This window comes from Pyrgilauda ruficollis, unplaced genomic scaffold, assembly GCF_017590135.1.
Source record: "Pyrgilauda ruficollis isolate IOZ18807 unplaced genomic scaffold, ASM1759013v1 scaffold33, whole genome shotgun sequence".
NCBI lineage: Eukaryota > Metazoa > Chordata > Aves > Passeriformes > Passeridae > Pyrgilauda > Pyrgilauda ruficollis.
Window position 1 is genome coordinate 5,430,011 of NW_024524711.1, and position 22,785 is coordinate 5,452,795.

The 22,785-nt window shown below is 37.1% G+C and overlaps 1 protein-coding gene across 1 annotated transcript in view; it reads right to left on the reverse strand.

Moving 5' to 3' along the window:
* The window catches only part of MAGI2 (membrane associated guanylate kinase, WW and PDZ domain containing 2), a 705,159-nt gene that overhangs the window by 117,850 nt on the left and 564,524 nt on the right, over nucleotides 1-22,785 (reverse strand). The window contains exon 10 of the mRNA XM_041474679.1: nucleotides 2,398-3,033. Within this exon, the coding sequence (XP_041330613.1) occupies nucleotides 2,398-3,033 (636 nt within the window). The remainder of the gene's footprint in view (nucleotides 1-2,397; nucleotides 3,034-22,785) is intronic.

A 22,785-nucleotide genomic window follows, 5' to 3' on the forward strand; every position in this document is an offset into this window, starting at 1 on the left:
ATAGAAAAGTCCATTTCTGCCCAGGGACTGTAAAAGAAGACATGATTACTAACATAGACATAATAACTGCATTCTAGGTCTGTAGTTAGTCACATAGATTCCCTTTTCCTATGAATAGATAAAAAAAACCCAACAAAAAAACCAAAACTCTGGCTTCCATCTTAAAACAGTTCTCATATTTGTGTTGAGATATGATTTAGCCATCTCTTAGGTAGAGTAGGTTTGGTTCATACACTATTCTTTCCAGTTCTTTTGAATCATTCAAAAAAGTGAGCTTTTAAAAAAAATTTAATTTCATAGTCTCACAATCTTGAGTTATAGTCATTATTTCTGATGTACAAAAATTTATGATAGCAAACTTGCATTTGTTCTGTACCATCCCATTAAGTTTAATGACACTGTAGGATTTCCAAACATTTACTTTAGTCTTGGTAATTGCTCTCCCATGAACAAAACACGCTCTTTTCTCTACCTTGCCTTCTGTAAGGCAACCAACCACTTCCTGTCCCAGCAGCAGAGGGTTAAATGTTACTGTGTTTGGACCTAGTATGTTGTGTCACTGAGGCAGGGGAACCACCTGTACCTCAGTGCTTGGTCTGAGACAGAGCAGATGTTGTAAACTCACAGCGCTTTTACTGAGCATTGAGCTCACTGCAGTATCTCCTACCTGCCACAGTCATGTACAGAAAATAGCCACAGCTCAGTTAATGCACCAGAACTTGTTAAACTATGATGCTGATCAATGTTAAACTATCATGTTTTGATCATGAATCAATGATCTAAGAAGAAATTCTCCTCAGAGAGAGCAATTATCCTCTAGGGCTTGAGTACGTTGCTGCTTCAGGTTTTTTTGCTACTGCTCTGCACTGATTGCTGAAATATCTATTTTGTTGTCTGTTATTACTCAGGCTTGTTCATCATGCTGGATTTCACACTCCACTTCTCTCTGAAGACTGGTGTTCTAAATTGTTTTCCTCTAGAGGGTGATTATCCTGCCTTTTTCAAAATAAATTTCCACCTTTTTGGGGTTACATTAACCCTTCTAATCCTCTTGATGCTTTTTTATGGCTATGAAATGCTCCCTAATTTGTCAACTTAATAAAAAAAATTGCTTACTCCATTGTTCAAGATTCTTAATGACCATTAAGGAGAACCAGATTTAATACCAATGAATACAACCATTAACTTTCTTCAAATCCATATACTGTAGTGAATCCAATTTAATTATCATCCTAATTTGATTTCATTCCAAAGAAATATCAGATTCTGTTTCTTGTAAATCATTCTTTTACATATATACGTGAAAAACACTTTATTGACTATGTGCTGTTATTGACCATGTGACTATAGATCTCTGATAATCACCTTTTGTTACTTCTGCAATTTGATATAATGTTACCATATTCCTTATTTCTAAGGATTTTTAGGTATTGTAATGATAAACATTTGGCATATGCAAACACTGAAGCTTCACTTCCCAATTTCTATTCTTCAGAAGGAAAGTAGTTAGTATTTTTGCATCTTTGTGCATAGAATCCTTTTCTTTTTCTTTTGAAGCACAGATTAATGTATATCAAGTGGCATATGAATGCCTTTAGAGGAAAAAAAAAAGATTTTTAATTTAAAAAATTCAATCATTATTTACTTCAGGTAATAATAAGTTAGGACGGATGCTCACCTCAAACCACCAAAGAAATTTTGTTTGGCTAAAATAATAAAAGCTATGAAATCCCTGGCAAGTTTTTAACTCTTTTTCTGTTCTTATTGCTTCTTTATGGATGTCTTGACTCTCCCCTTCCAATGGTGAACATTCAAACTTACTGTGTCAGGCTGGTGAGAAAAAACAAGTTGCTAAAAGCTATTTTTTTTTTAAATCAGAGAAATATATACCATGGATCTCTGTTATCAGGAAAGAAAATAACCCCAACAAGTGTTGTACAAAATTTTACAATGAATGAAAAGGAGGCAAAACGGCTTAGGAAAACCAGCAACCTTGTAAAGGGCAAATAAATTGCTCTGATTTTGATCTACATTAATGAGTCAATACATAGAACTATACCTAAAGCTTGCAGCACTGCTTTGGGACTACATGAGTTTGCTGCAGAAACCACACAAGCTACTATGGGGTCAAAGGTTTGGAACTGGCCTAGCTTTACCCTTATACAGAGATGGGACCATTGACACTCAAAACACATAAAGGAATGTACAACAAACTGTAAGATTTTGCCTAGGATACTTAATTACAGACACACTTTTCCAGAACCAATGGTGTTACTTCCCACAACATGGAAATTAATTTCCAATCTAGCAAACAAGGATGTAGTGAGTATATGTATGTCTTATGGTTTAGAACCTTTTACACACATTTTTGTAATTGTACAGACTTTCCAAACTTACCTCCTCTATGGATAATCAAAGAAGTTTCACTTCCAACAGGACATTCTTTAAGTATATCCACTACTTCTGCATGGCTCAGGTTCTGTACATTCTGCTGGTTGATCTCAACAATGAGGTCACCTTCACACAAACCAGGACATCCCTGAATGTCTAGAATTTGCTTCACCCTCTGTCCTGTAGGACTGTCTGCTATAGTGAAGCCAAAGCCCTGGGCCCCTTTCACAATGGTTAAGGTCATGAGTTCAGCTTGGGTGGCCCCAGAAGAAGCCATTGATACATTATCATCATGGGCAGGTGGTGGGAATGTGCTATCAAGCTGACTATCTGCTGGAATGGAGTGCAAGGAGTGTGGTGGTCGATCTGTTACGTCTGGAACAGACTGAGAAGTCCTAGAAATGTATTCCAAATAAGTTTCATAGTTATGTCTTCCATTTACCACTACCGGAGGCCTCTCCATTACTGCAAGGGGTGGCACCATGCTGTTGGCAGGATCTTCAGGATCAAAGGGCAAAGGGTATCCACGACATAGCACCAAGTTGACACTCTGACCAATAGGAACAGACTGGAAGAGTTTGACTACATCTGCGTGAGTATGTCCAAGGACACAAACTTCATTAATATAGACAATCACATCACCTAGAACGAGAAGAACAAACAGTGACAACATGAGACAACTTCAATTGCTGTATATGCAGAGCATTTTTTTTTAAATGAGATAGAAGTCTACTAAAAAAAATATGGTAAATTCAATCAACATACTGACTCATATAGGAGAGACAAAAAAGTAAAGTTTGTCTGGCAGCAAATGTAATACAAAGACACAATGACAATACCAGTTATATTCTGTGCAAGCTCACAGATGGAAAATTTAGATGGATCCAGACATTCACTTTTTCTTGACATTTCCTCCCTATTTTTCCAACTCCTTTCAGTGCAGTCTCTATAGATTGCTTTTTTAATAATGTAAAATGAATGATTATTTGGAGACTGTGTTGTCAGGAAATACCAACATTTGGTGAAGAGTAGAAGAAAAAAAAAGTAAGTATTTTTGGACTTAAGAATCAATGAATTCAAGACTGTGTATGCATGTGCATAAGGAAACAGTTTTTGCATTGATCATGATATTGACACTTTTCTGTTAAATGTGATTACTTGCCATCAGCCCTTCAGAACTGCTACTGTCATTTCCTATTCTAGGCATGAACTATCTAGCTTACATAATATAGAGATGTTTCACAGCATTTTGTTGTGGCCAAAAGGCTCAAGGACAATGACACAACAAATTTTTTTGGTAGGTTCAATAGCTTTACATTAGAAAAATCTAGGCAAATATATGAAAATCAGTTTAATATTTTCACCTAAGCAGCTGGTCAAATAAACCCAAAGATACTACCTTTACCTTCAAATCTTGTCTCATGTATAGCAGACCTACCAGTCTGAGCATATGGAAGCAGAATTCTTTAAATCAACGGGCTATTTATAGGGTCCCATATTGCCTATGCACCAGCCATCTACTGTTACTCAGATGCTCAGAAATAAGTTCAGGATTCTTCTTGGTGATAGAATAGATCTATATATTTATAGCCCAAAATATTTTTTTTTTTTTTTTACGAACTGTCTATAGCCCAAAATATTTTTTTTAACGTACTGTTAAGGGGCATATTAAAATAAAAATGAGTTATTAGTGCAAACAATATTCAGAATAGTTTGATGACCCACAGTCAGTTTTCACTTTCATAAAAAAGTTTACATCTTTATAGAGAAAGAAAAGGATATTTGGTTGGAGAACTCTAGAAGTTAAAGTATTTTTCTAAGTGAAGACTGTCCTATTATCCTATTATTAATCACCAGGATACTATGAGATGTCTACAAGGTACACAATTCAAAAATTTACAAATCACAACACAAAGCTTTTTGAAGGTATTTGAAAACTCAGAAAGAAAATGAGAATGAGAATGACTTAGGGAGAATGAGATGGTTTGGGTGGAATTGCTTCAAGTGTATTTATGAAATTATGTCTTTAAGTACTTCAATCAAAATATCTAATCCAGCAAACAGAGGATAAGAGCATCATCGAGATGCCAATGCAAGGGCTGTTTCTAAGTGAGAGCAAAAGGCAAAGGCTGCTTCTATGTGAAAATGAAATGGTCAATTCCCACATGATCAGTCTGTGTAACAGCCTGACAGTAATTAATTGCATATGCACAAACTGTGATTCAGAGGAAGATTTCTTCAGAGGCTGCCTAAGGAAAAAATGCTAAGGTAGTTTGTTTAAATGATTGTGAGTATTACACACATAAACCTTAGGAGCTGCAAATGCTTTCTTAAATGTGCACCATAAATAGATTCCAAAACAAGCACAAACAGTAATGTCACTTCATAGGCAGTGCTGAAAAAACTCCAATGCTTTTGTCTCAAGCAGCTGAAAATAAAGCAGTTGTCAAAAGTCAGTATTTAAAAGAAAATAAGCATCGTACAAATTACTGTGGCAATGGCTGCAATTCATCATGATTTGATCATGCCCTGCTATAGAAAGATCTTACCTGCATTCTCATCCCTGGCTCCCACGTTAGCAGTGAGGCTGACATTGCTCACAACAGGGCTGCTTCTGTTGAACTGAGAGCTCTTCAGTGCATGCTCTTGTTTCAGTAGCTATGCCTTAATAGTAACCTTGCGACTTTTTAATCCATGCAGCCTTTATTTCCCTGAGTGCTGGCAATGCAGCTATGTGGTGGGAGGAGACCAATCTGTTTGTTCATGATCTCTTACAATACATTAGCAGAGTGCAAAATGAAAAATGCAATTTTTCTGTTGGGTGAGTAAATCATTGCTTGTTTTCAGCCCCTCACTTTAAGTATTTGGACAGGATTAGCTATGGTATAAAACTTAAATCAATATGGTTTTGGTATATCAGAGAATTACATAAACTAGTTGACATTATATAGATTTGTAGTGGAAAGAAATTAGCTTTTGCAAAAGGAGTGTAGTCAGGAAACAGACATGCCAAATAGTCCCCTTCCCCAGTCACTAAACAGGCAAAACTGAGCACTAGAAGACCTTGGGTAAGAACTTCTTCAAATAACAACCTTACATTATCCCTCACAGGCCAGCAGAAAATCCTTCAGCATTTCCTGAATCAATATCCTTAAAACTCTTTGTTGTTTCTGAGGTATAACATGAATAACACACCTGGGCAGACACTGAAGCTGTAACTCAGTCACAGTGGGGCTGTTTGGGACCCACCTGCTGTACTGCCACATGGAGAATGTACAGCCACAGGTTAAGTGTGATAAACACAAGGGCATGAGTTACTAAATTCAGCTCCAGGAAAGGAGTTAGAGTGGGGCTGCAGCAGGGAGAAACAGTTTCAGATCATGAAAGAGGAAGGAGTAAAAAAGGGGTTAATTTCAGAAATCCTTCAGATTAATCTCTCAACTGTACTTTCTCCAAACCTAACTCATTTTTCCAGGCTAAGAGTTCCTCATTGCTGACACAGAGAGAAGTACTCAGCATTTGGTAGGAAGAGAGAGATAAGTTAAGAGCATTACAGAGCCAGTGCCATGCTAATGCAAAGTTCAAAACCTCTCTTCTTTAGGAAACCTCCCTAAAAGGTTCCTGTAGCATCTTTTCTGCCTGTTCTCTTCTGCTGCTTCTAATAATAATGGGTGCATATGGACAAGCATAATAGTGATCCACTTTATAACTCCTGTCTCATTTTCTGAGCAAGCCATAGTCTGCCTCCAGAAATCACAGTTTCACAGTGAGTGGGTATCTTTGAAGTTATGCAGAACATTTATATTAAGCATCAAACTTTGCCTGACTTTTAGAATTAAATTTGCTAAAATGACTGGAGCTTGATTACAGAATGACTGAGCTAGGCAGGGATCTCTAGTAGTCACACTATCCAAACCCTGCTCAATCAGAATCCTTTAGAACCAGTTGCCCAGATCACATCCAGGTGGCTTTTGAAAACCTCCAAGGGGGCAGACGTCACATGTTCTCTGGGCAACCTGTGTCAGTGCTCAGTCACTCTCCCAGCAGGAAAGTGTTTTCTGATGTACAAAGGGAACCTTCTGTGTTTGAGTGTTTGCCCATTGCCTCTTTTCTGCCACTGGAAATAACTTGGCCTCATCTTCTTTGTACAGGTATTTATGTAGATTGATAAAATCCCCCTGAGCCTTCTCTTCTCCAGGGCGAGCATCCTCTCTGTCAGGTGCTCTCCAGTGTGATCTTCCTCATTAGCCTGTACACATGCCACACCAACCTCATCTTACTTGAGACTGTTCAGGGATGAGGGAGCCCAGAAGGGCTGATCTGATCTGGGGGAAGGCATCTGAATCAGACTCTCTAGATGAACTGGCAGGTTTGATAGACACCCAGTAGACAACAGATACCATGGCCTACCTCTCAAAAATCTACACTGCCACAAAAACAGATTCTTCAATGTCTAAATTCAGCACTGAGTTGAAAAATCTTAAAGAATACTGACAGCAAGCAAATTTGTCAAACTGTCCTAAAGTTGCCTCTGATTTAGTTAAGGCTCTTGCATTTAACTGAAAAATTTAGGAAAATGGGTCTGGAGGGGACTTCCTGGATGTCTGAACCTACTCCTCTGTTGTCAGATACAACACAGTATGTTACACTTGATGAAATTTGATGTCTTCTTCACAGAACAACCACAAACTCCCATAATATTTCATATATTTAACTAGCTGGTTTTGCTGATTAAAGTCTGCCGATCATTACTTATTGTCATGAAATGTTAATTGACTCAGTGTCTGAATGTTTGATTAGAGGTTCCATTTTGTTACCTATGTATTTCAAAGCAAAAACCAGATCTGTACTGTCATTATCTTTAGTTGGATTAGTAACTGGTGAAGAAATTTCTGAGCTTCAACATCTTTTAATGACGGATTCTGTTTTACATTCATCTCTACAATAATATTGCAGAATTAAATCTGACACCCTGGGGATTTTCCACAAGCATTAATTCTGAAAAAAAAAAAATCCTACCTTTTTCATGCTTGAAGTGCTTGATCCAAACAGAATTTGTTTTATTGACATAACTAGTTTCATCACAAATTATCTTAACAGTTTCAGGCAATGCTACCCTCTATTTATCTCCTTCTGAAGAACCTATACTATTCAGTTGACTCCAGTTATTGTTTCTGATTGTTTTTTGTTACATCTAGATTCTCTATGTAAACATCTTGCACTTATAGGTAAAGTTTTTCCATTTTCTTACCTATTTTCTACACACATTTTATTTCTGAACTTACCTATGTTCCCACTATTTGTATACAAACATTTTGCCTATTTATTCTAGTTATGTTTCTTGTACACTTAGGTTTCTGGCTGTACTTCAGCAAATTGAATTGCCTACTAGACTGCCATTCCCACTATTAATTAGAATTCACTAAATTTTGAAGTATGAATGCAGAGAAAAAAGTGCAGATTAGATCTTCAATTGAAATTCAGTAGAAATGTCTCCATTCTTTCTGACAGGTTTTTGATCTTGCTCTTAATGCTAGGTTTATGTGCTTAAAATATGACAGAATGCAGTGATTTGGGGTGGAGACAGCTCTGCTACCCCCCTGCAGCCAGCACAAGCCAATAGCAATGGTGCTAAAACCAGCTCATGGTTTGGCAAGTCAGCACAGGACACACCAGCTCTGCAGGACTTGGGCTGCATAATTTTTTGCTGCATTTACAGCCCACATAAACTCTGCTAGCTTATCCAGCTTTACTTATTCCCACTTGCATTTCTCACCCATATAATCTAAATTCCGCATATGCATACTTTGCATCAGTTCCAGAGCTAGCAATACATGATTACTTCATCGCTGAAGCTTTCCCTTCACCTGCCCACCCACACTCTCTACTGTCATTACCAGATATTTCTGTCACTTCTCAGCAGTGACCTTGTCTTCTCTTTCTGCAGAGTGCTGCAAGATTGCTGGCACTGGAGCCTGTTAATAATAAATTCAGAGCACGTTTCCAGTATCAAAATATGAAACGTGGAGGTAATTTTAATAACAACAGCATGTGATTGATGGTCATGAAAGAAGCAAAGATTTGTAAGAAATGAGCCATTTTTACATTCACACATACAAGCAGCAGTACAGAGAACTAGTGTGTGAGAGATCCTTTAGTTAAACAGTAGCAGACAAACTACATTCTGAAACTTTGAAACTCAACTTCCCTCCACTTGCCATAGATGTTAAATCCAGTGTGTGAATAAATGATTTCCATTACAAATGGTGAGAAGCATTTTTTTGACTTTGAAAGATTTCAGAAAGTTCTGCATAAACAGAAATTCTCTGATTTCTTGTACTCTGCCTTGCCACAGAACCCTGTAAAACTTATTTAGCTCTAGCTGCTGAGATCTGATGGCCTGACTTTTACAGACAAAAGATAAAGCCTAGGGTCCTGTAGTTCATGGTAGCCTGATTAGTCTTAAAATTAAAAAAAAAAAAAGGCCCTAATTTTGTTAATACTCAGTATAAAATTACCCTTATTTTTAAATAAAAATTTTGGAATTACAACAACTTCTTAAAGGAGATGGCAGTGTAAGATGACTATTGCATATTAGTACTGAAATATTTAAAACACCTGCCAAGAAAATGCTTAGTTCTTCTAAAGAGGAACATTAGATTAACTGCTAAAACATACCAAAAAGGCAACCTGAGGAGAAGTACGTGCATTCAATAACTCAATAGCAACAGCTACTGATCAAAGGAGCTAAATTTAAAACTGACCACATTATTATCAGCTTTATAACAACTTTCTCTGATAGACAGTGCTGCAGCAGCCACAGTGAAATGAAAAGAGCTGCTGGGGGACATAATGGGCAGCTGCCTCAGCATTCACAAATAGTTTCAGAACCTCTTGCTGGTATGCAAGAACACTAAATAGTCCATTACAAAATCACTGCTCACACTGGCACGGAAGATCCATTTCCCAGTCTTCATCATGTACAGAAAGTTTTACTCGTGTCTGACAGGTAACCCCTCTCCACAGCTTCTTCTTTCACTCACTGTACTCTGGGAACTGAGGTTCAAAGTGGAAAATTATAATAATAAATGATAATAATAAAATTATTATTTTTAATCAATCATTAATGATGATTATTATATTTTATTATTTCTTTAAATCAGACAAAAAGTCAAGCCAACATGCATTCCTAGGCATTCAAGCACTCAAACTGGCATAAAATAGGCCTAGATTTTCCTCTTTCTGAAACCTGAGCAAAAGATATAAATCATCTGCTTGTCAGATTTGAGCCAGTACTTGTACAAAATAGCACTGTAGGGGTGATAACTTGGGCTAAAATCTGTTCCCATCACTGGACTTCATCATTCCCATCATGAAGGACTGAGCACTGGCTCTGAACTTTGCTTCAGGGGCAACACAAATATGTGATGCAGACACTTGTCTGCAACTTCACCCAAGACTCAGATCTGTTGAGTAAGCAGGTGCCATTTTTATACAATCAATTTTTTAGAACCCATTTTAATTCTACTGTGACCCAATGCATATGCCTAATTAAAAAGCTGTCTATTCAAAATTTTTGTGCTTAACCAGCATGTATCATGTAATTACACTCAGGCAGATGTGGATTAGTAGAAAAAACTATTTCAATTTTATTTGTATTTTGCATATAGTGGTAAAAGCTATTTAAACAGAGACATTTATTTGGGAGATAAATAAAATACATTCCAGAAAAATCTAAAGACCTTGATTATTTGCTGATCTAGTAAACATGAAACATTGCAGATTAAGAAATGTAAGTAATGCAATAGCAAAAGCATATTTAAATGAATGCTGGTCATAAAGCAGTAAAGAGTAGGCAAATTTTCTTCCTAGAAACAGTTTTCACTTCTTCAAGCATCTGAAAGCGTAGCATGGATGTTAAAACTGCTACTTTACAAAATGTAATTACTTAAAAGATGGTAAGTATATTGGAGGCAGACCACATAAAGAGAAAAAGGTCCAATTTTCAAGGTAGCCTTTTATTTACAAATTATGTAAGCTTGTTCTGTCTAAGTTTTGCTTGCAGGAACTACTTGTGCATCCTGAAATGCCTGGTGTGAATGAACTGCATGACAGAGCGTCAGTGGATCTGAAGAGCGAGATAAAAAATGTATGCCACGTTTGCATAGCTATTTGGATCACTTTGGAAGGTGTCACTGCGTGCAGAGGCTCATGAAGAAATGAAACCCTTCTTTTTCTTTAGAAAAAGGAGGTCAAAATTTACAACACATTTGCTTTTGTACGCACATTTTATTTCTGTAGGCAGCGCATCACATTTATCTAGGTAATGGCTCCCAGGAGGAGGAAAGCAGCCCAGCCAGCCTCCCAGCAGCCTAAAGGCAGAGGGGTATGGAATAGCATGATGTAAATACCAAGCAGCCCCTGTGCCCCACTGGGAATCCTGGCCATGTGCCACCTGTCCCTGGTGGAAGACATTTTCAGCAGCATTGTCAACTGCACACCATTGCCACTGCTGATTCCTGACATAAACTGCCAGGAAGGAAAAAGGGAGATGGATGAGGTGAGGAATTAGATGGAGCATTTATAAAGATGCTGCAGCACAGTGACAAATGCCTTCATATGTTGAAATATAAATATAAATGTTACTGGAAATTTTTAGTAACAAGCAGTCATGCAAACTGAAACGGTTAATAGAGCTATTTTATTTCTTTGAGTAATGCTAGCACCATGAGGACAAGAATAACTAGCCACATACCAAATTAGTAATTTGTAAAAGCAACAGCACTTTGTTGGACACTTAAAAAATACGTGTAAAGATAGATGAGTAGGATTCATCTCTATTTAAAATCTATAGAGGTACAACTTGAAAATTCATTTCTATTTTAAAGATATCATGGTTTCCAAGGAGATTCCTTGTAACTGCAGTGGGCATCACTGCCAGAAATGGGTCAGTTTTATAACTGTTATCTATTTGCTAAAACTACATTTTTCATCCTTGTTTGATAATACTTTGTTTTTCCGGCTGCACTCGCACAGTGCCCATCTAGGTGCCTAATTCCCCAGCTGACTCTCTGAGACCAGTCTAACCGGACTATCAGTCAGGTTATTAATTTCATTCAAGGCTAAGACTTACAGACTTGATTTGTGGACGTTTTGTGTATTCATTGCTCAAGTCCACATTCTGCTGGCTGAGATCAACGTGAGCTGCCAGCTGTCAGCGTGCTTATTTCAGATCCAAACCATGGATGTGGAGCCAAACGCCAGGCACCAAATCGGAAGGTGTTGCTCTGATATATTGATTAGCAATTTAAATCTACAATAATAATAACATGCATCCACATTCTTCACTAAAGAAATGCTTGCTGTTGTCCCAGATGGTACTTTTTATGCTAAAAATTCACTACCAAACTTTATGCTGAAAAATCTGACTGATTAACATCTTAATCATGCCATTAGTCGGAATGAAATGTGTGCTTATTCACTACTTCACCCTAGTTATTGGAGCTTCTCCTGTCATGCCAAACTAGAAATTCAGAATATATGTATGCACTCTTTGTTGTAGATATATATAAATCCTCAAATCTTGCTCTAACTTTAAAGTAGTCACTGGGTTTACAAGGTCAGCACCTTTCAGAGGCAGATATTTCAAAAGAGGTCTGGATCACTACAGATTAATGCTTTTAATCAAAATTAAAGACAGGAAGCATTTTATCAAGAAATTAAATGTATCAAAACAGTGAAATAATTTCCAGCTAAATAAAGGGATTTTTACTGATATTCTACTACATGTAAGTACCTCAGTGCATATGAAATAGAGTTTATACAAACGTATGGCTAATATATAACTAATTTTCTACTCATAAATTTTATAAAGGTCATTCAAATTTTAGTTTATATGGGCTTATCTTATGTATTACCTCTATATTTTCTTTCTTTTTTGATAGCAAAATTATCTACAAAAACAATTACCTTAACTTCAGAGAGCTTCTCACATAATTTCTATAACAAAAGATCTACTCAATAGTTTTTCAAACATGTATGGATATATTACTTGTTTTAAAATTGCATGGCAAAGATAAATAGTGGAGTTCCTTTAGGTTCTCTAAGGTTTTACAGTATTTTTGCAGGTTAATAGAGGGTAATGTATTATCAAACTGACCTTACTTCCAAGCAAACGTTGGTTGCCTTATTGTCTCTAGAGCCTCTTGCACTACCAAGCCCTCATTTTCAAGGACAATATATTTTTACTCTTTGCAAAACAATTTAACACCTTCACCACTGAATAATTATACTTTCACTTTCAGCTCATTTCTGAATACTACACTGAGTATAAACTACAAAATTCAGCTTGCATAGTATTTTTTTATGTAAGGAGGCAAAATCATTAACACATGTCCCACCAAGCTCTTTCTTTAAAACTGCTTTATAACACACAGAAAACTCCAGCCTTATAACAGTTAGGAAAAGGTCACTTTCCAGCCTTATAGCTTTATGGCAAAGAATCACACTCCCCTTTTATGAGGATTATCCAATCTCCCACTAGGTACTCATCCTACTTTTATGTCTTGACCACCTTCTCTATTTTGTGTTTTGGTTTCTGAGAGAGAATTTTTGGTGCTCTAGTATGGTTTATAGCACTGAAAAGTCACAATATTGTTGGAACTTAATTTCCACTGTAGTAAATATTTAACCAATAACACCACCATTGCAGGGCAAATACTCCATCATTTTCCATTGTAATGTAGGGGTTTAGTTGCATATTTGGATTCCAGAATTTGCCACAGACTGCTGCAATATGGATACATCAATTGCTGTTCAGTAGTCAAATCTCAGATTTTATATATAAAGATGCATTAACCCTGTTGTGTATGAGAACAACCATATCTTCCCCTTTAGCAAAGACTTTATTTTCTGCATGTCTATCTTTATTAATTTTTTAATTAGCTAATGAATAAAAGTAAATTAATATGTGTTATTATGAATGACTGTGATGCCACATCAGACTATTTGTTCAGACCATGAAAAAGCAGTCTCACACTATGTCTGCCATCTCCCAATGTTCCTGTGAATCACCCCCTGGTAATTAAAAAGCCTTTCCCAAAATTATCATGGCATCTGATTTTTCCTCAGAAGGCTACAACTTCATGCCATTTGCTTCCACACAATATTTCTATCCTGCTCCTGACAAAGTAGGTGGCACCATCAGTCCTGAGAGTATATTGCTTCTGGGTCCATCAGAAACTGAGATCAAGTTGCAGTCTCCCATCCCTTTTGGAGATGGCAGCCATAGTCTTTGAAGGTGATTCTTGGAAAAGTTCTCTCAAGCATATTATATGCACAACTCTTTGAAAAGTCTGTAAAAATGATGTGAAGTGGGACAGCCACTCCATAAACTTCCTTGTAAGAAATGTTGCATGAGAAGTGCACAAAGAAGGACAAGGGTGCCATGTGTTAATGGATGCAGCACACTGGAGACGGGTGATAACTAAAGGTGAGCAATGGATGAGCGTGGGTGATGTGGGCTCAGGAATGGAAGGAGCAGGAGGAATGTGGGACATGAATTCCAGCAGCAGAGTGAGAGAGAAAGCAGAAATTTCTGTGCACTGAAAGTGCTTTGTTCTTCCCTGTCTTTAAAAAACCCTAACTCCTGCCTGTTGACCAGCCCTGTCCTGCTTCAGGAAGGCACAAACAGACTGGAGCATGCTACTGAATCCTGCTCCAAAAGTTGATGTTTTTAAAATGGAGGGCAATTTACATTAAAACTCCTTTTGTTCTTTCTGCTTCTTATGGCATTTTAAGCATGAAATTACTGATTTCTCAGACTTGCATGCAAGCAATGCTCACATACAGGCACAACCTGAGAAAGGTTCCCAGACAAAAACCAGTCAGGTGTCAATTGCTTATACGTTAACTGCAATTCTTACAAATACAGTGAAATTACACAATCATTATTTCCAATGGGGATTATAATTAGAGAAACTCGGGTAACTAAGGTCAAAGTAAAGAAAATGTAAACAATCCTGGGTATAAAAATGAAAGTATGGCTTCTTGTCTATTTTAGCTCTCTCTGCTTGTACTACAAACTACGAGCTCAGAAAAAACCTCAAGATTGTCTTTGTGAATCCCTCAAACCAAAGATGGGGCTGCTGACACTGATGAGAGAGACATCACCATAAATAATACTGACCTATTCACCATTGCTGGGTGAATGAATTCAGTGTTTGTTTGACCTAGTGCATTTTGATTTCATGGATTTTATGATGATATACCAAAGAGACTTTATACCAGTTCAATACAACAAAAAATAAAGAGCAATAAACCAATTCACAAAACAAAACAGGCTTTTACAATAATTTATAAAAATGTACTGTTATAATTACGAAATATAATTTTCCCTGATTTTATTCCATTAATAGTTGATACATTATGTTTTTTCCATAATTTTGAAACTGACAGTCCTTTAGCTGTTCTCAGCAAGGAATCCTCAAATTGTTTAGCCTTGAGAAATTTTACATACATAAAGATGAACCAGTCAATCAATCTATTAAATGTGTAGTGAGCCTGTAATACTGTAAAATGCTTTTGAAACATTTTCAAGGTTTTCAGCATTAAATAGTAAGTAAAATTACAATTAAACTCTGTGAAGAAACAAATTCTGAAGAGTTCCATCATTTTATTTTTATTGAGATTGAAACTATCCAGTCTTTTTACTTTCCCTCCAAAACCACATATATTTGTATATGTGGCAAAACTATTGTAACAGCACTCCCATGGCAAGGAGTAATCTGATTAACTGGGACTGTGGAGGAGGTTTATGAAAAAAAAAATTGATTCCATGTTGGTAATGTCCCTATAGCACAATTCCTAACACTACTTCTATGAATTATTCAGTATGCTTGGGATAACTAGTGTGAATGCTTCTCAGTGTGTGCTTATTTGTTATGTGACAGACACCATAAAAAGAGAGGACAGTAACTCTGATATTAGCAGCGACCACATTTTCATTCTCTGACTTTACTGTCCTCCCAGATTTATTGCAATGAGCTGCAAACTAAATGCTGAATGCCACAGTTCCACCTAGTAGAACTCATCTAAAAGGTACCTTTTTTAAACAGAGGTATGCATATTGTCACACTTATATCTTCAGCTAGCTTCAAAAACAGTACTGATTTAGAAGGAGAATAAGTGGTCCATCTACTCTAAGAACTGGAGAGTGTGTTTTGGATTCTGAGGCAATCTGGAATTTGTATAACAACAAGCATAGCTGTTTCTCTGGTGCAGACCTTCTGATAAGCAGGGGTGGCACATTTTCTTCCAGCTGTGTTCACTTGGGTTTGAAGGCACAGGACAACCTTCACCCTGAGAGAGCAGAGAGCACCTGCCCACATGTCCAGTTTCAGGCTGCTGCTATCAGAAAGAGCCCCACAGCACCAGAGATCCCTCAAAGCCAGCCTAGCACAAGGGAGTAGTGGAACTGATAGCATCAATTAAGTGATGGAAATAGAGAGAAAAACAAATACTAGCAGCAATGGAAGGAGAAATATGTGAAGAAATTGTGAGACAAATCTCTCTGACAGTGCCTGCTGTCCCTCATGCTGGCCAAGGCAGCTGGAAAGCATTATTGTATTTGCACAGTCCATAGATAATCTTACAAAGAGCACGCTCCCCCAACCTATTAATGGCTTTGTCCTGTCATTCAGAAAAATATCATCATTAAAATGAGTAATAGCACACATGAGGTTCAGGTCCAATGGCAAGCCTTCTGCATGGACAGGGAAGAACTCTTTGCACATAACAGATGTGCTTCTGTTCCACTGGAGTCTATGCAGGTTCTACTTTGGATCAGAACTAAATATTTTCTCAGCTCTCTCTTATCCACTCCCTACATTTCTTCTGTTGAAGGATTCTTGCTTGCCCTCCCCCCAGCCATGAAAAGTAGAATGAGTGCTTATCTGTATGGTTATTTTTGTGTAGTTAAAGGGAACTGCAAAAGGAAGACTGTTTAAGATGAATGATAATATATTCCTCTTTTTCACTTGCACAAATAGAATCCTTTTGGGAAGGATGCTCTTGAGGCGTAACAAGGACTTTGAATACCTAAGACCCAGATGTGCTTAGATATCAACACAGCAAGTGAAAGAGAGTAAAAACTGTTGCCATAAAAAGAGAAATTAGTTACATGAGCATCCTGTAATTTCCTTAAACCTCTCACTCTCCCAAATTAAAAGACAGATGCACTGCCTAATTCAGACACAAAAATACGAGGTTTGTCTTTATCTAATGGAAGGAAAATACTGTTGCATTAAATTGACCAAAATGCAAAGAAATGAAAGAAAAAGGAATGAAAATTATATGAGCTTAATGTGATTTTTCTCTTTTACAAATAAAATGGGATATAAAAGAATATCTAACTCCATCACTAAGAGCAATAAAATAGTAAGGCCATGATGCATGGGAAATTCAAAATACTCTGAAGGAGTAGGTTTGACATTTAGCCTGTCCCTAAACCCTGCTGTTGCAGGATGCAAACAGAGGTCACAAAAAAAGTCGTAACTCATGTGATTTCTAATATTTGGGAGAAGAACTTGCTGTCACTGCAAGAAAGAGTAAAAATCTTGCTGCAGTCTGTTAAGTGGATGCAATTATACTGTACAGGTATCATGCATCACTCTGCTTGTCAACTGGACAGGGCTGCTTGCATTGCCATGGGACGCCTGTCAGAATCTGACTAACCACAGTGACTTTCTCCCTCCAGTCTTGACACTGACAGAGGTTGTTTCAAGTGTCTTTTACGATTTCTATTATATACTCTAAATTTGGGGTGATCTTTTGGAAAATGATAGATTAAAGGTTTTCTACATTGTCTCAATTGTGTTTGCATTGTGCAAACAGATTTGGATGGAGTCTTTATTAATATCACACTTTGTATTTTAACCTTTGCTATAGGGTCTTTGTTCTAGCCCCTCCTTTTTCCCATACTTGGCCTGTTTCCCACAGCTGTTTTCCAGTTATGTGAGAGACAGAGAGAGCCAGCCTGATGTAGTTTGCTATGGCCACTGCCATCACTGCACAACTTAACTGGAGACCCAAATCAGCGAAAGCCTGGCTTTTTCTGCCAGCCTGCGGTAAACCATGTCTAACACAGAATTCACACTGGAGAAAAAATTAATGCCTGATTCTGACACACACATGCAAAATAAGACTAATATCTAAGTGTTGTCATATTTTTATGTGGAAAAGATAAAATCCTAGATGCCTGGGACCAGGCTGATCGCAGCTAGCTTGGGATTAGGTAGAAGAATTTCTCAGTCTGTGGCAATTTGTCTGGAATAGGTAAATGAAAAAACCCTCTAAAATGTAGAAATATTGTGATTTTGGTTTTTCACTGAATGTTCTTAAACTCATAATATTTTCAATTTGAATTTTTTTTACTATCCCCTAACATTTTTTGAAAAATATTACTTCCAGCGGATTTGAAATTACAAGTATTATGCCCTAGCAAAGAGGAATTCATTACTCTTGTAGCAAAAAAAGAGATTAAAGTATCACAATCCTGCTCTCAGAACTGAACAGACTATTGAAAGACAGTATTTACAACACTGCACAGTTTAAAATAAAAATCCATCCGCTCAGTATTTTGGCTGGAGTGGAATTTTTTGCGTAAACAATCGCTCAAGTATAATTCTTCTTATTATCCCTATTTCTCCAAACAATTCAGAACTACTTTTTCAAATGTGCTAGAAACAGTTGAATCTCTTATATAATAGTCAATGGCATTTTCTTTTGATGCAATCAAATTTGGCCTAAAAAAATATACTCTTGTCTGATATGCAGAAAATAATTGGAACAAGACAGACTAAAGAGATTAAAGAAAAATCTGCCAAAAAAAAAAAAAAAAAAGATTTTTTTAACTCTGAGTAAGGATGCTGCTATTGTGACCTGTCTAGAAAATGACCAGAGATGATATGAGTGTTTTCAACTTCTCCCATCTGTGTTAGAACAACATACTCCTATTAAAATAAAGTAACCTTCTAAAGTGATATTAAAAGTATAAACACATAAAAGTGATCAATATTATTATACCACGTGTAGCACTACTGTGTTGCATGACTTTCCTGTGGAATTTGACAGAGGAATCCACCCTCGATCCCACTTGTCAAATAAACAAGGTCAGGTACACGTGTGGTTTCCAGTGCCAGCCACAAGGTCTGACAGGAGGTAGTGTCCTTGCTCTGGGTGGGTGTTCCTCTTAAACTGGGTTCCTCTTAAACTGCCTGAGGAAAACCTGCCCGAGCACACCAGGCTGCTGTGTGGCTGCTGTGTGGCACATGAACTTTTGTGGAAGTTTCAGTGCAAGAAAGTGAGCCAGACTCCAACAAACAAGACAAGTACCAAGAGCATTGGCTGAGGCTCTGCCCAATGTCAGAAGAATAATCCTGGTATCATTCTAGTGAGAGGGGTATGATTAATGCTGCCCCACACATCTAGTGTGTCTTTAAGTCCCGCATAATGACACTTCTTCACTTTCCCCTTACGCTGTCAAGTTCTCATCATTACCTCAGCTTCCACATTTTCCAGTTTTCCCACCTCTTTCTGATGCATTTTTTCAATCACCCAGTGCAAAGCAACCAATATTTTTTCAGTGTTCTTTCAGCCTTTCACTGTGTTATAGTGACTTAGGTCTGACAGCTTCTTCAGAACTGACGGGTTTGCAGGATTCAAAGGCAGATTTCAGGCCAATAATCATGAACTGCTGACAGGCTTTGCTTATTGAGAATTGCTATTTTGCTTATGTAAAGGTGGAATAGAGCAAATCACAAATAACAGCAGCAGCATAGTCCAATATGCTTCATGACTGACTTTTAGCCTATGAATAAATTCTCAAGGAACAGCTATCAAGACAGTGTCCAATATTATCTGACTTTTCCCCAGCAGTACTACAGGTGATGCTCAGTATGTCAAAGAAAGTCTCAGTAAATACTGCATACAATGATGCTGATTTTAATGCAGAAGAGATTAGTTTAATACAAAGAACTTTAATTTACTTCCATTTGGAGCTAAAGAAGAAAGCAATACATCAAAAGGTGTGAAACTGCCAGTGTTTAAAAGATCTGTACTCACATCAGTGCTCTCAGACCTTTCTTGCAGAGCTTCTTTCTTCTTTTCCTTAGAACCTTGCCCTCCCCCTCCTGCCTCCTACACACTCACACATGCATAGAAACACCCACTCTCCAGCCATTTCTAGCATGAAATTACTGCCTTTTCTCCCTGCCTCCCTGCAGAACAAAAACAAATTATGTCATCTTCAGCTCCAGCACATCCTATTCCAGTCAGTTTTCTCACTGCTCTGTACCCAGTCTCTGGAGATTGGACCCTCTTCTCCCCACTCCATCAGCCAGTCACCCCCTGAGGCTGATAGCCAAGAACTGGCATAACACCAAAGTTCCAGACACCAAGAATTTGTCTAAGCTCCTGTACAGAGCCCTCACTCATCATGGCACGGCAGCAGAGCAGTGTTTAGGGCACCCTGGCTCTACCACGATGGCTCAGCTTCCCCCGGGTACCTGCTGAAGGAGGAGCTGAGGAGGAGCCAGTGGTGCCCAGGCAGCTCCCACTGCTGCACACACGGAGCTTTTGGGGGCAGCAGGGCACCTCGAGCTCCACCTCCATCCACCAACTCAGACACTTGTGTGGTTGCTGGAGGGAAGAAGAATTTTGTGGGGCAGAGAGAGAAAAGGCTGGAAGAATTTTTCCAGGGATTTCTCGCTTTCAGGAGATTCACCTCATGCCTGCCCTTCTGGTTGGAAAAGTGCTCTTTATGTCATTGAGAAATTTTCATTACAGGTCTTTAAACAAACAAGCCATTTTTTAAATGTCAGAGTCATCAATTACAAAGAGGCAGTCACATAAGTGCTGGAATAAACTTTGCTCTTCTTATAAAGGCCATGTGAGCAGCTAAACAGGGTCAGATGAGAGGTGCATCTGTGCTAATATCCTGATTCTGGCAACAGACAGTGAAAGATGCTTTTAGAAGTGAACTTCTAATAAAATGCCCTCAAATGTCTCTGTAACTCTCCATTAGTTAAAGGTTCGCAAAGCTCCTCAAATATGATTGATATTCCTGGAAATGTTTTGTCATCTCTGATGCAACTCTGGATAGTTTTACTTCATGCCATGCATCAAATGATACAAATCAGAGCACTGACAAAAATATTGATCCATGTGCAATTCAACACAGATTTCTCTTTTAATGTATGTTGCACAATTTGACAGTATTTGGCCTTAATATCTTAAGCTGAACTCCATTAGGCTTCTCTTCACTTATGTTTTTAGCAGTTATGATAGGAATTGCTAACTTCAATAATTATTGGACTTTACTAAGTTCTACAATGACTATTTCTCCTTTTGGATGGGAAAATTCAGGTACACCGATGTAAACTAATACATTCAAGCAAAATATTTGCTAAATGTCAAGACAGATATTTGCCATTCTAAATGTACAGCAGAAATTGTATCTCAAAATTAATTACTTAATTTATTCTTAAATTCTCAAAGAATTTAAAATTTATTCTCAAAAGTTGCTAAAAGCAAAAAAATGAGTGGAATTTTTGAACTCTCAGATTTTAATGTAGGTACAGATCATATTTGGTTGCTACAAGTGTGAAGGCAGAGGTGAATATACATGAAGCTACAAATTTTTTAATACAAAATTAAAATAAAAATCTGAAACTCAGCTAAATACTTACATTTTGTTTTGATAATTGAATAGTAAAATAAAGCCCTATATGCCAAAACAAAAGAAAATCAAATGTGGCATGGCTGACAACATTGAAAAATACAATTCTAGATTATTTTCTTCATGCAATATGAAATTCTCACTTTCCCTGTCATCTTTTTATATAGAGAGAATCTCTTTCTGACCTCACAGACCACTCTTCTAAAATAAAAAAAAAATCATTATTTATTGAGTGAAATAGTACATGAGAAGGTGATTGTTATTTTCAATGTATATTTTTGTCTGTTCATACAAATAGCCAAATCATGTGAGACAGATGTTAATTACATTTGATAGAAGAAAAGTAATTTCTGCAACTGCAGCAATTTTGGTGGCTACTGAGTTCAGTGCATGCTGCTTACTCAAGTGGCAACTTGCAAAACTTATAAAAACTGTGCTAATAAATGTGAGGATTATGACAATACATTTATCATTTCCTGGTCTATATTAAATGTCCTAGTAGTAGAATCTGCAGATGTCTCATGGTGAAGTTCAGAATGAAGAATGAATTTATGGGCTTCCTAGAACTTTCATACAAAAACTAAGTGTTTATTTCAATATGAACACTCAAATTGGATAAAGATCTATTAGGATGTGATAGTGGAAAGCATAATTAATTTAACATTTTTCTGCCTTACTGAAATAAGTATTACATAGTTTTAGTATCCTTGTCAATGCTTTTGGCCTTTGTGGCCATTTTTCCATGGAGTCAGACTTTGAATTAGGAATATGAGACTGCACATACTTGAATAATTTGTGTCCAAATAGTCTCTTTGCTTTTTCACCTTTACTCTTTCACATTTTACTTTACCATATTTCTTGATTTCTGTATGATCTCATTTCTGCTAAAGATATAGAACCTTTGAGCACCAGAATGCCTCCATTTACTCTTTCTAGAAGATACTGAGGCTGGTGTTTTACGTTAAACAGGGTGTGTATGCCTTGTTTTTATGGTTTGTGCTGCATTTGTCACAAGAGAGAGGATTTTTATATTACCATCAATCATATTTCCATTATATCTTCCCATCAAATTACTTCATCATTGGTTTCTCTATCTATAGTAGGTGCTGGAAGAGTTGCTCTAATGGCTTAAATATTAGAAAACACCACAAATAAGCAGACCTGTATATATACTCTCTCCCGCAGAATACCACTTATGTAACCCATATACACATGTAACCCATATTTACATGTCCAATATTTTGGTGTTACAAGTAATAAGCACACATTATCATTCTTGGGACTGATAATCATAGATCAAAATACAGTGTCAACAAATGTGAATTTCTTTCAAAATGAAGTAAGTGCCATAAACCATGAGTATTGTGAGCTGTTTCCTGTGCATAAATTTGGATTTTATCAAAGCAAAAGGAAAGACTGGTTCTCTTTTCAGATTCCTCCTTAATTTCTGTGTAATATGTGGACTTGAAAAAATTCAGTGAACTCACTTCAAAATGAATTTTAAAGAAAAGTCACCATAGGAAGAAAACAAGTTACATATACAATATTCAGTCTTGATATTGGCATATTCTTTATGGGTACCAATAATATATGCAGTAAAATATTGTTAGTGCTGGAGACGGAAATGAATTTATAACCCCCTCCATATGGTTGAAATC